Consider the following 13,368-nt stretch of genomic DNA (forward strand, 5'->3'; position numbering starts at 1 on the left):
GGGCCCAGCCACTCCTCCGACTCCGCCTCGCAATCGCCAAGGCTCCTCCTCAGAGCCGGCCCAGCCACTAAGCGACCCTTGCAATTGCAAAGGGCCCCGTGGCCAGCAGAGGGCCCCCTAGAGTCACTGCTAGCTCGTGGGTGAAAAAAAATCATACATCAAAGGGGCCTCCAACCAAATTTTGCTTAGGGCCCCCAAAGGTATAGGGCCGGTTCTCCTCCTCCTCGTCCGTGATGATAATTATGAATAATTATTAATTGCTCAGAGCTACAGCTCCTCTCCCTCCCTACTCTTCCACACCCCACCCCCCCACCGGGATCCTCCTCCTCATATTCCTCCGTCTCATCCCTCTTGTGCCCGTGGCTCCTCCTCCTTCTCCCTCGTACACCTCCGACTCTGCATCATTTCTCCCACGACTCCTCCTCATCATCCTCCCACGAACTCCTCCGACTCTGCATCATTTCTCCCACGACTCCTCCTCATCATCCTACCACGAACTCCTCCGACTCTGCATCATTTCTCCCACGACTCCTCCTCATCATCCTACCACGAACTCCTCCGACTCTGCATCATTTCTCCCACGACTCCTCCTCATCATCCTCCCACGAACTCCTCCGACTCTGCATCATTTCTCCCACGACTCCTCCTCATCATCCTCCCACGAACTCCTCCGACTCTGCATCATTTCTCCCACGACTCCTCCTCATCATCCTCCCACGAACTCCTCCGACTCTGCATCATTTCTCCCACGACTCCTGCTGCGAAGACTTCCATGACCTTCGCTCCTCCTGTTCCCCCTCCTCCTCGGATGCAAACTCGTCCTGGCTCCTCCCCCTCCTCGTCCGGGATAATGACACTACATTACACGATGCAACACGATGTTTGTTCCTGGGTAGTAAGGGGCCGTCCATAAATGACGTCACGCGATTTTGGACGATTTTTGACCCCACCCCCCCCTCGTCACACGGCGTCACAAAAAGTCAGACCCCCCCCCTTAAATATGACGTCACAATGCTCTGCCCCCCCCCCTGCAAAAAATTAAACATGCTTCAAATCGCTTTAAACTATTGTCATTGTAGTGCGTACTTAATGTGGTGTTGCACTCTGATGTTGTAGGAGAAAACATTTATTGAAAAGTCAATTTAATTAAGTAGAGCGTGTTGTCTATATTTATTTAAAGTTGCGAATTTTGATGTGACGTCACATTTCTCACCCCCCCCCCTCGTCACACATCGTCACAAATGTCTGACCCCCCCCCCCCTAGGTGCGTGACGTCATTTATGGACGGCCCCTAAGTGTTATTTTCTAATTGATTATGCCTTAAAAGTAGAGAAAATGGATATTGTTCCCCACAAACTTTGCTTTTGTAACCAGGACTTTACGTGAGCGAAAGACACAAATGCACACCGCGTGTTCTCATTGAAAATAGGTAAATTTCAAAATATCACTGTCCTGGTCACAAAAGCAAAGTTTGTGCGGGATAATAGCCACTTTCTGTACTTTTGAGGCACAAGCAATTAGAAAATAACACTTACTCCCCAGGAATTTTTGTTTTGTTTTCTTACCAGGGCTTCTCTCCCTCGACTCCTCCTCATGGCCATCGCTGCCCCCCTCCCACCCACGGATCCCGCTCAAGACCCTCATGTCCCTGTCTCCTCCCTCGTTTGCTAACGGCTCCTCCTCCGCATTGTGTGTGTGTGTTGTTTGTTGTTGTTAACGTTCTGACCCGCCCCCTACTAAACACCTTCATAGCTCATCGGGTTCCTTCAGAACAAATATCCTAACTCTCACTTGGAGCCTCCTTCTACTCTTCCCTGTGGTGCTGGCGAGTTCTCTTCCACCTCCTCACCCTCATCCTGCCCCCCCCCCCCCATTACTCTGTAAACTCCTCTCTTCTCTATGTATTCGTCCCAATCGCCTGTGGCTCCTCCTCATATTCATCCTCTTCCACCGAGTTGTGGTTCCTCCGATCATCCCCCCTTGGCTCCTCCTCTTCCACCTCATCTCCCACCCCAACTCCTTTGGCTCCTCCTGCTTCCTCTCTTGCGCCTCCTAACAGCCACTGCTCCTCCTACGACCCCCCTCGACTCCTCCTACCCCAAAGCCCCCCTCCCCATAATCATACATCGTGTGAAGGTTTCCGATCCTTCTACCCCTCCACTCACCTTTAACTCATCCCACTAAGACTCCTCCCGTACGCTGCCGTCTTCGTCTGGGCTCCCATCTTCGCCACCTCAATATCACCACGTGCTTGTCTACCTCCGTAACAGCAACCGCCACTAAGTAGCGGTGACGTCACCACGACGCTTGTGCCAGGCTAGGTGCACGTTGAGGCCACGTGAAGTGTTGAACGCCCGCTGGCAGGAGGTCAATGGGGTATACCCAGGTGGCACGGGCCGACTGACCTCTTGCACACACCCCCATCCACTACTCCTCCAAGACTCCGTTATTCTCATCCTTGTTGATTCCTCCCTTTCCCCCATGGTTCCCATTGGGGTTGTTAAATTATAAGCGGTAATCTGGTAACCATTTTCGGTTTCCGACCGGTCACGAACCGGTAACCGTTTCCATTGGAAGTTTCGTGACGAATGAAATAATTTCAAATGATGGAGCCCATTGTTTCAGCTGACTGGGGCCGGGAGATTGACGTGAAATGTGACATATTTTAAACAATGGTCAAATTAAAAAAATTCACATTTAAGAAATGTGCCACATTTAAAACAATTACTAAATCAGAAAATGTGCCAAATTTGTAACAAAAAATACACGGCAGAATACTCAATTGGATTATTAATCGGAATCCAAATATTTATTCTATTTGTACTGGAGGAATCCGATGACCTCTAAAGCTCTTTTTTCATCGTACGCTCCCGAGAAATCTTGACAGGACCTCCTCCTCTTGGACGAGTCACGAGACTTATCTCCCGTGGTAAACAAGCATGATGACAACAATAACGGTCCTCCAAATACCATCGACAGCCAGCAGAGGGCATCTCTGCCATTGCTTTTGATGATGCACCACCCCACGCCCTGTTGGTCATGGGCAGGGGTCAGGAAACAAAAATAACAAAAGGTAATTTTTTTTTCGAATTCCGTAAACAAAAAAAAAACCCTTAATATTTCAAGAGACGCAATGAATGTGAACACGAGACTGGTGGGTCCTTAATGAGCCGCATGCGGCTTCCGAGTCGCGGGTTGACGATCCGTGGCGATGGGGGGAGGATGTTTGACCGGCGATGGTCGTGCGCGTTGAAGGGCAAGAAGGTGGATCAGGAACGGTTCGAATGTCAAAACGCCGGCTCGGTAGTTGCCTTACTCGTCCAGATTTCCTGTAAGAGGGTGGGAGTAACCCATTCATTATCCCACCCCACACGCAGAGCCAAGGCCGTAGCCATGGAGTCAACATTGGGGGGGACCAAATCTTACAGGGGGTTTAGGGGTCCCCCCCAGTAAAAAAAATATATCTCAATTTGAAAACGAATTTCCTGCCATTTCCTGCCTAAAATGTAAAACAAATCACTAACACATGGGATGACTTCTTATTTATTTTTTACAATAATGTCTAATAGTGTATTGTATTACATTGCTCTGTTTTTATTTATTTTTTACATTTTCTTGTTTCATTGTATGTAATGGCAGAGATTAGGGATTAATAAAGTACAACCATAACCACAATCAAATAAACAGAAATCTATTTTATAGCAATATATTGGGGGGGACATTTTGAGCATATTTTAATATTGGGGGGGGGGTGTGTTCAACTCAATATATATTATAATTACGGCCTTGCGCAGAGCCGTCCCTAGGGTACGGCGAATCGGGGCGATCGCCTCGGGCCCCGCACTTTGGGGGGGGGGGGCGCGCTTCGACGTCACGGTGTCAGATGTAATACGTTTGGTTCCGTTTGGAGGCGTCGGGGGATTTCCACACGGTGGCATTTGCCCCGGGGCCTAGCCACCCCACCCCATTGGACGGCCCTGCACACACGACCCTCCAATTGACTCTGGTGTAGCCACTTACATTGCTGGGTGCGTTGGAGGGAGTTGGGGTGGAAGGAGCGGGGGTATGGGGGGTGTTAGGACACGTGTCCGCTGTTTCAACTGCCGCTCCACGAGATGGAGTCGAACCAGTGACCTCTGGATCGCAGGTCGAGCGCGCGCACCCTTTGCAATTCGGCAGCGTCTCCAAACCATCCACCAACTCGAATTCGTTTTTTGGGAGGAGCGGTGGTGCGCCCGGTCGCAGTGGGATTTCGAACTTCGAAACCCGTCGAACCGAGTTCGATTCTCCGCAACGTGCCAACATCAGCGGCGTGAGACATCTGACTGGTTCCCTCCGCCACCCGTCTCATCTTCCAAATCGTGAACCGAATGTTTGTTTGTGCCTCTCGCCCTGTTGCAATGGCAATACGACGATACATCTGTTCGACGTGTCGTAGGTCACCCCCATAGTGGCTGCACGTTTCCAACAATGGATCACATCCTCGATGCCCCCCCACCCCGTAAGATATTTCAATAGAGTAACAGCCTGACATAATTGGGCTGCCGGAAACGCTACCAAACGGCCAAACAGTCTGGTCCTAAATATTAAAATCGCTCTCATGACTTCAATTTAGCCATAAGCCGGACGAAGCAAAACGTATATTGCAACAACAGAAAATGCGATTGTGTTTGGAGGGATTGATGCATTATTTCAGCAATGCCACCGTGGAATTCGCTGGCGTCAGCTGACCCAGGCCTTGTGGCCGCTGTTGGCAGTCGGGGCAGGACCGTGGAATGTTCACTGCGGTCGCTGGCCTCATCCCCGTCGGTCCACGCTCGCAGCGAGCCGGGACCTAACACGCCAGACAGCCCACGGCACGGCTCTTACCCCCCCCCCCCAACCCATGTGTTTTCGGGGGGTTGCACAGCGTGTTGTTCGGAGTAACGCACTCAAAGCGCCGCACGGATAGATTTGGGATTTCTATTTCTGCTTTGACATCTCCTGGCCACCTAAACTAAACTGATGTTTTTAAAATACCAGGTAAGGGCCCACTGAGCTATGTAGCTCTTTTTCAGAAGCGACCGTGGCTTATGGTGGTGTGGAAACATACTTCAGTAATAACATGCTATAAACGCGTGTTATTGATTCTAAATGTGGCTCGGTAAAAAAACGGGAAGAACCGGAGAAAAACCCACGTGACCACGGAGAGACACCGCAATTTTCAAATATACAGCAGGCGTCAAAGGTCTGGATCGAACCCACGACCTCCTGTATACCACGCGAGGTAGCCAACATCTCGACATCCTTTTGAGTGGCACCCTTAAGTGAGTGCCACCCTAATACTAGATTCATTCACAATTGTGTAAATAAACACATATAGACAAAACAATACATATGTAATACGTTAGATGCAGCCCGCGGTGTAATGATTAGCACACTGGACTCTCAATGCATCGATCACCGAGGTCAATCTCTCAGCAAACAATGGTGCAAGGTTATTGCACCATTGCAAGGAATTTGAATTCTGTCAAGGCGCCCTTCCTCCTCTAACCCAGCTTAAATATACGCTGCCAAGCAAGCTTGGTGGTGTTCATTCAGACGCTATCTTTCCGACAGACCTGTTCTTCACCTGAGGACGGCTGCTTGCGTTGTGGCCGAAACGTCGTGAGAATTGTATTTAATTATTTTTTATTTTTACTATTTTATCATTTCCCTTTTACGTGACTTTACCGAAAGAACCAAGAAGATGAATCCCTGCAGTCACGAAAGCTTTAAATCGACAATTAACTATCCATTGCTGCTCTCCAGCCAGCGGTGCATGAATGTGCTCACCGCAGTTGAGACGATTTGACAGGTCTCTCGTGGTGGGTTAAAATGTGGGTAACTCACGCCTCTCTCCATCGTGGAAGAGTGGGCCACCAACTCATGAAAGCGACGCCTCTCGGCTCACTCCGCAGTGTGGTGGGGGCACCGCGTGGGCTCTCCCACCTCTTTCAAGACGTCTGGCTCGGCGTGGAAGAGTAGGCCAAAAATACCCCCCCTGGAGGAAGCTTCCTTTAAGAGCTGGCTCTGGAGCGAGAGGCCTTTCCACCGGCAGCGATGTTGGCAAGAAACTGCAGGGCTGCACCTTTACCGTTGTTTACGTAGACAAAAAGAACAAAGATCCCAACAAAGATCCCCCGTATAGCCTTAACAGACTGTAGGGGCAAGTGCTGTTAGCGAGCACCTATGAAGGCCACAACGGTACACGAGGGGGTGGGTGGCCAGCACCACGCCCGACCGCCTTTGTCTCCCCAGTGGCGATGTTTACACACCGTACCAGGTACTAATTTAAGGCTGAGTCGACCTAGGGGAGGCCCAGAACCGGTTCAGATAATCGCCACTGATATTGGCCGTGAACGGGAATCGAACCCGGGTCGTTGGTTTCATAGCGCAGCGCGCTAACCGCTACACTACCGCTCCCCACTAAACAAAAAAAAACATACACACGTGCAGTTATATCGTGGTGTCTTTAATGAGACACTAATGCACCGGATCTCAGGCCGAGTTGACTCGCGCTTAAAGAGGAATCTATGTACACGCGCGCGCGCACGCACACATTGCGAAATTCAATAACGTTTATAAATAAGTGGCCTGTGTGTCAGTCCCCACAGTTCATCCTCAGGCATCAACAGAAGCCGGAGGTGGCTTCTCAATTTGTACCAACTTTTTCAAATTGCCAAGGTAGGCAAGAACACACATTTTTTTTTGCAGGTCCGTGGAAAACCCGGGTTGAGGAGGCTACAAGGTCCGCCTCGGGTATTTCCAGTCTCAGGTGTAGGTGGATGCATTTGTGAATGGTAAGCGGAGCCAGCTTGTGCTGCTGCTGCTGCCGCTTGATGATCATGCTGTTGCTGCTGGACCGGTGCTGGACGTCAACCAGGCAAGTCCTCCTGGGGGAAGCTGCGTGCGCCCCTCCGGTAGAGAAAGCGCCGATCGCGAAGCCACCGTTGTTCACATTCCAGTTTAGTCATTACAATTACATTGCAATTGTCCAATCGGCGTCATGTCAAGGCGATGAAGACACTTCCGTTGAGAACTCTGGAGCTAGCGGTGCATCACCCTGTGTCGGGGAATACCCATCCCCCCTCCCCGAATATGATATCACAGACCTACTTCCGAAGTCACTTCCAATCGAACTTATTGCCCACACGAGTGGCAGACTGTATACATGCCCTGCTCAGAGTGAATTTGGCAAGTGAATCACGCAAAAATGTTCTTGTTTTAAATCTCAGAGCTTGATTTTTTTTTGCCACAGAAAATTTTCGAAATCAATTAAATGTTTGCGTGTGCAGGCATTTCTATCCAAGCCAAAACCATCAATCCTTTCCACTTAAGGCTCCAGTACAATCTCCGACAGCTGCTGAAACCCAGATCCAAACCCCGGATTTCAGCGTTTCGGCGACCTGACCATCGAGTCCACCCACTCATCTCCCATTCCAGATCTTTCAATTAATCCGCTCGCGCAAGCCACCTGGGGCCGGCAAACCCAAGCTGGAGTTTGTTGCCTCGTCAAACTGGACCTGCGAACCTTCCTCCACTGCGAAACCGCCTGCCACCCACAAACACAGGGCTAAGCCACCTTGCTCCGATGACATTCGCCCAAACACTATTCACCGCGCACGTGAAAGGTTGCGGCTCCCCGGGTGTAGATAACGAGGTATGATATATAGATGTATAAAAGAAGGGCGGCTTAGGAAGTAGTTCCGTCACGACATCTTCTGGGGACCGTTCTCTCCGACACGGGGGTGGGTGGCACTGCCAGCCGGGGGCTGGCACAAGCTGCGACGGCAAAACCCCGGGGAGATGAGCAGAGCCGATCGTCGGGGGCTCTTCCGCCGGTCTCTCTCACGAACGCCGATCGAATCTTCTGCTCGGCGCGAGCCGGGGATGTCTCAGCCGGGGCACCCTCCGCATCGCTCGGGTCCACTCGTCTGCCCCCATGGTAAAACCCATGGTGAGAGCCAGGGCTTGGGTCCACACCCCCCCAGCAGTTTTACGCACGTGCGCACGCAGGCACGCACTCGTTTCAAGTTTACCGGACGTCAATACGGTACACATCCGGGTTGCGGGCGCATTACCGTTTTTTTTTTGGGGGGGGGGTCCGTCAATGCAATTCTGCACGCGGCCGCCAATGTCTTTGCAAGTTTTTTGTTTGTTTACAACACACACAGGGCCACACAGAGCCGGGCGAGGGCGGGGGGATAGCTGGGGGGGGGGAATTTGCTTCCAGCCTCACACAAAAGAGCTCCCCCCTCCCCTCCCCTCCCCTACACAACGGGCCTGTAGACCCCCCCCCCACCCACGTGGCATTCTGCTGCAGGGCCTCCAGGAACCTCTGGGAGGCCCTGGACACACACACAAAGACAAAGATCCCCCGCATAGCCTTTAACAGACTGTTGGCGCAAGTGCTGTTAGCGAGCACATACGAAGGCCGGCACGGCACACGAGGGGGTGGGTGGCCAGCACCACGCACGGCCGCCTTTGTCTCCCCAGTGGCGATGCTTTACACACCGCACCAGGTACTCATTTGAGGCTGAGTCGACCGAGGGGAGGCCCAAGACCGGTCCAGATAATCGTGTCGGAAGGCTCTGGACATACACACGCGCGCGCACACATGGAATGCTCCACAAAAATCAACGTGTGCATGTCGCTGTTCAAGCCATCGATTTGTGCATGCATTCGTCCGTCGTGAAACAAGCGCAACGAGCGCGCTGTAAACAACAACAACAACAAAACTACGCGCGCGCATTTCAAAACGGGCCGCGCGGTACGTACAACGCGCGAGCGGGTGTGTTGCGGCACGAGGGAGGCAGCGTCGCCTATGACATGCGCACACGTCGACGATGACGACGACAATTTACACTTGACACGATAAGGCTCATGACATAATGAACGTCTCAGGAGCACAGGATTAGCGGAAGAGTCACCGAGCAAGGGAGGGAGAGCAGAAGGGAGCGAGCTCACTCACCAACCCACACGCTCACCCACCCACACGCTCACCCACCCACTCAAATGCTCACCCACAGACTCATCCATCCACCCACCCACTCACCGACACTCTCATTCACGCACTCGTCCACCCATCCACTCTTTCACCCACCCACTCAATAGAAGAAGCAACTCACCCATTGATTCACCCACACTCTTACTGACCCACCCACCCATCCACTCTCTCACCCACCAAACTCACCCACTCACGCACTCAAGCGAAGGAGAGAAATGAAGCAATGTAGGGGATCTCTGAAAGTGTGGCATTGACAAGGAACATTTTCGGGACAGCCTTGAAGGCAGTGAGAGAGGGAGAGAGGGGACCGGGCTGAGTTGACTTGAGCTGAGAGTTCCAGAGGATGGGGGGGGAGGGGAGCAGTGGCTAGAACGACGTCCACCAGTGGTGGAGCAGCGGATCCGGGGAGCGAGGAGTCCGGAGTCAAGATGGTTTCGCCTAGGACTATGTTCGGTGTGACACGGCGTTGCTACGAAATATCGTTCGGAATAAGATCCAAAGATATCGGATGGTTCGTTTTGCAATTTTTTTTATCATTACAGCTGGCCGTTTTTTTGTTCGTTCCTGACGTGTTTGATGGCTTGACAATGTAGTTACTGCAATTGCAAATCAATAGATAGATATTATCCATGAATATGTATTCTTTATGAGGTGGGGACCCAGCTTTACAGCCTCCTGCCAAAACGAATCGGGATGGGAAAGTCTGTGGCGGACAATTTCTGCTTCTGCAGCAACCAGAATCATGCCTCATCTCACGCTCGCACCTCACCCCACCCCTCCTCACACCTCATCCTCCCCTAACAAATCATCCCACCCTCACAACTCATCTCATTTCAACTCCGTCCATCGGCCAAAACCCTGCTAAAGTGGCACCGAATTGTGTGGCTCCGGAGAGACGACATGTCACGAACCTCGACCAATCCGGATTCTCTTTTGCGATGTAAAGGCCGTAACGCTCCATCTCAATTGCTCTTCCGCTCCCAAACCGGATTCTCTGCTTGGACATTCTTTTGGGGCGGTCACTCTAAGCTCTGCACAGATGGATTCCATCCTCCGATAGACTCAACTACCCGACTCTATATATATACAAACTGAGCCCCTTGCTGTACTACCATCTCCTGACCATCTAGCAGCCCCACGCCGCCTGGCTCGCGCTCGTTGTCACACCATCAAAGCGGGGAGCAGGCTCGCCCCACCCGCTTTGCTTTCCGAGATCCGACGAGGCGGGATGCAAGTTAGCGCGATGGTGTCTACTGTGATCCCGCAGCAAAAAAAAAAAACACCACCCGGTTCCCCACCGTGGGACCCCCCCCGGCGTTCGCAAACTTTGAGCAGCACCGGCAAAAAAGGTTCACGCCGCGGTTTTTCTGTCTTCCCGTCCGACGATCGTGGCGTCCCTGGCGCAGCATCGGCTGTCGGCGAACGAGCGCGCAAAACCGCAACCTCCGGTCCGTTCCGACGGAACAGGAGAGCAGCTTCGGTGGGGGAAGGGGAGGGCGGGGGGAAATAATGGTATTCATTATGGTAACGGTGATGTAAACGGGAGATGTAGGCGTGGAGAGAGATGGTCGCGCTGTGGACGTTCGTGTGCGCAAAAAAGTGTTCCAAGTTGGTTCCACAGCGTTTCCGGATCATCCGGCGCCAATATTCTGGATTAGTTCCAGCGAGGTTCGTATGTTGGCTGTCGACACAATTTACAGGCCTGCCACAGCATGCACGACGGCCTCCCCTCCACCCAATGGCCAGTTCGTTTTACCGCACGCCGCATCGTTGGCACGGGTCGGTGAACAGTTTAGAACGTCGCTCTAGCCACCGATGACGGCCCGACACCGCCGCACCGCTACGGCTCCACCACCTACAGCCGCACCGACAGCCGCACCCCTCCGCGTCGACACGTCGCCGCGTCGAATGACGACGGCTCCGTTCGCTCGGCGGTCGCCGCGCACGACCCCCCTCCCCAGCAGCTGCATTCGCTAACGCTGCACTATGCTGCTGATGTCGCGCACGCACGCCAAGAGGCCCAACGGCGCCGGGCACCCCGAGTTGCCGGCGGGCGCCCCCTGGAGTTCTCGGAGGCCCGCGTCCAGCCTGGCGACGGCTTCGCGGAAGGCGAAGCGCTCGCGCGACTGCGGGATGTGGTCGGCGTAGCGGCCGCAGCACTGCAGGAGGTGCGCGACGCACTCGAGCAGCGCGCCCGCGCCGCTCCCGGCGGCGGCCGGCGGCTGCTCCTGACGGCCGGCGCCGAGAGCCTCGCGCAGCGAGCGCAGGCGCTCGAGCACCACGTCCTTGGAGACCTCGTCGCCCGCGGCGCCGCCGCCGCCGCCGGTCCCGCCGGTCCCGCCGCCCTCCCTCGAGTCGTCGTCGCCGCCGCCGCAGCCGGCCGCGTGCCGGGCCCGCCGCAGGGGTGTCCGCGGCGCCGGCTCGGCGCCGTGCGGGGAGCAGCCGGCGAACGCCGAGGTGGAGGGGGAGGAGGAGAAGCGGCGCGGCGTCGGCGCGGCCTCCGCCGCGTCGGGAGATTCCGGCGCGTCGCCAGATCCCGCCGCGGGCCCGTCCTGGCCGCCGCCGCCGTCGCTGGAAGAGTCGCCGCCGCAGCTGTGCCGAGACGGAGACGGGGAGCACCCGGCCGCCTCTCCGCCCTCGCGAGACGCCGCATCCCCGCAGCCGGGACTCGGCCGCTTGCCGGGAGCGGAGGACGTCTGGGCGAGTTTGAAGGCGAGTTTCACGCCGGCCGGCGACGCCGATGCCGGTGGCGTCGTCGCTTTCCCCGGCTTGGTAGGCGGCAGTAGCGCGACGCCGCCGCCGCCGCCGCCCTTCCGCTTGTCCACCGCCCCTTCCGAGGCTCGCACGCCCATCACGGGGATGCTGCGCGGCTTCGGCGTCTGCGCGTCGGCCGGGAAGATCCGCACGCTCCCCGCCGGCACGCAGTCCACCTGGCGGACCAGCGGCCAGCACTGGCGCTGCTGGAACACGGGCGAGTCCGACGACGAGTCGACGCTCCGCTCCGCCGGCGCGCGGCCGCCCGCGCCGCCGTTCTGACCGGCCCGCCCGGGCCTCGACACCGCCGGCCTCAGCCTCTCGGACAGCATCGTCCGCTCAAACTCGTCGTCCGAGTCGTCCGAGTCGTGCTCCTCGTCGCACGACGATGACGGAGCGGAGAGGAAGCTGCGCAGCACGACGGGCGCACCGGTGGCGGCGGTGGCCGTGTTCGACAGGCTCCGCTTGTCGTCCCGCAGCAGCAGCAGCCGCCTGGAGAACACCGAGATCTCCGGCACCTCCGCGATGGAGGAGGCGGCCGGGTCGCCGGCTCCCGGGCGGCCACGGGGTTTGAAGGGGCAGCGGTTGTCGCGCATGAGGCTCACGGTCCTTCCGACGGGGAACTCGGCGCCCGACTGCGCCGAGGACGCGGAGTACGAGCGCGTGATGACGCCCTGCTGCTGCTGCTGCTGCAGCAGCAGCAGGGCGTCTTCACGCGTCATCACGCGCTCCTCCCGCTTCAGCGCCAGGTCGCTCGCCGCGACGCCCATCGGCTTCTTCATGAGCCGCGGCGTGAACAGTCCGGCGAGGACGGCCAGCCTGCTCCCGCCGGCTCCTCCTCCGCCGCCGCCGCCGCCGCCCGCGTGCCCGTTGCTCACGCCGTTGCCAGAGTTGCACCGCGCCCTGCCCTTGCCGCAGCCGGCACCGCCGATTCCGCCGAACGACGACGGCTGCGGCTGCTGCGGCTGCGGCGGCGGCGGCACCACACTCACGTGCACGAAGCCCTCGCCCGCATCCGTGCCGCCACCGCCGCCAACCCCCGTCGAACCATCCCACGGGCCCCGGAAGGAGCTGCTGCGCTTGGGCGGCGCCGGCGTCGGGGTGCAGCGGAGGCGGCGGATGAACGAGCCGAAGATCCAGCTGCTCTTGCGCTGGGGCTGCAGGCGCTTGCCCTCGGGGCTGCCCTGCCCGTTCATCACCGAGCTGCTGCTGCTGCTGCCCTTGTTGTTGTTGTGGGCGGTGGGCTTGCCAGCATCTCCCTTGGGCGATGAGTGGTCCGCCTTCCCTGCGAGCGGTCGGGAGGGGAGTTTAAAAAGTTACGTATTTTTTTTATTTTGACGATTGATTAGCTGAAGAAGGCCTCGTTGAGACTCGACTGGTTTTTTCAAGAGGGTTCAGCCACGATTTAGCAGTAGGGGGCGATCTTGCTTTGCATGTGATCCGCACTGAGTAACATTGCAGGGCATTTTTCAGCATTGGGATGTTTGGCCCAATACTAGTTAGGTTTTACGGATTTTTTTTGCTTTTGGGAGGAAACCGGAGAACCCAAAGGAAACTAATGCAGAACAGGGAGAAGAACATACAAC

At 55.7% G+C, this 13,368-nt stretch overlaps 1 protein-coding gene across 2 annotated transcripts in view; it reads right to left on the bottom strand.

Annotated features, from left to right (window-relative positions):
- Positions 1-8,279: 8,279 nt before the first annotated feature.
- ABL1 (ABL proto-oncogene 1, non-receptor tyrosine kinase) overlaps positions 8,280-13,368 on the bottom strand; it is a 115,550-nt gene continuing 110,461 nt past the window's right edge. For both annotated transcript variants that reach the window (XM_078878009.1, XM_078878008.1), the window contains exon 12: positions 8,280-13,067. In XM_078878009.1, coding sequence (XP_078734135.1) covers positions 11,002-13,067 — 2,066 coding nt within the window. In that variant the 3' untranslated portion in view covers positions 8,280-11,001. The remainder of the gene's footprint in view (positions 13,068-13,368) is intronic.

The sequence above is a fragment of the Lampetra fluviatilis genome, chromosome 49, assembly GCF_964198595.1.
Source record: "Lampetra fluviatilis chromosome 49, kcLamFluv1.1, whole genome shotgun sequence".
Lineage (NCBI taxonomy): Eukaryota > Metazoa > Chordata > Hyperoartia > Petromyzontiformes > Petromyzontidae > Lampetra > Lampetra fluviatilis.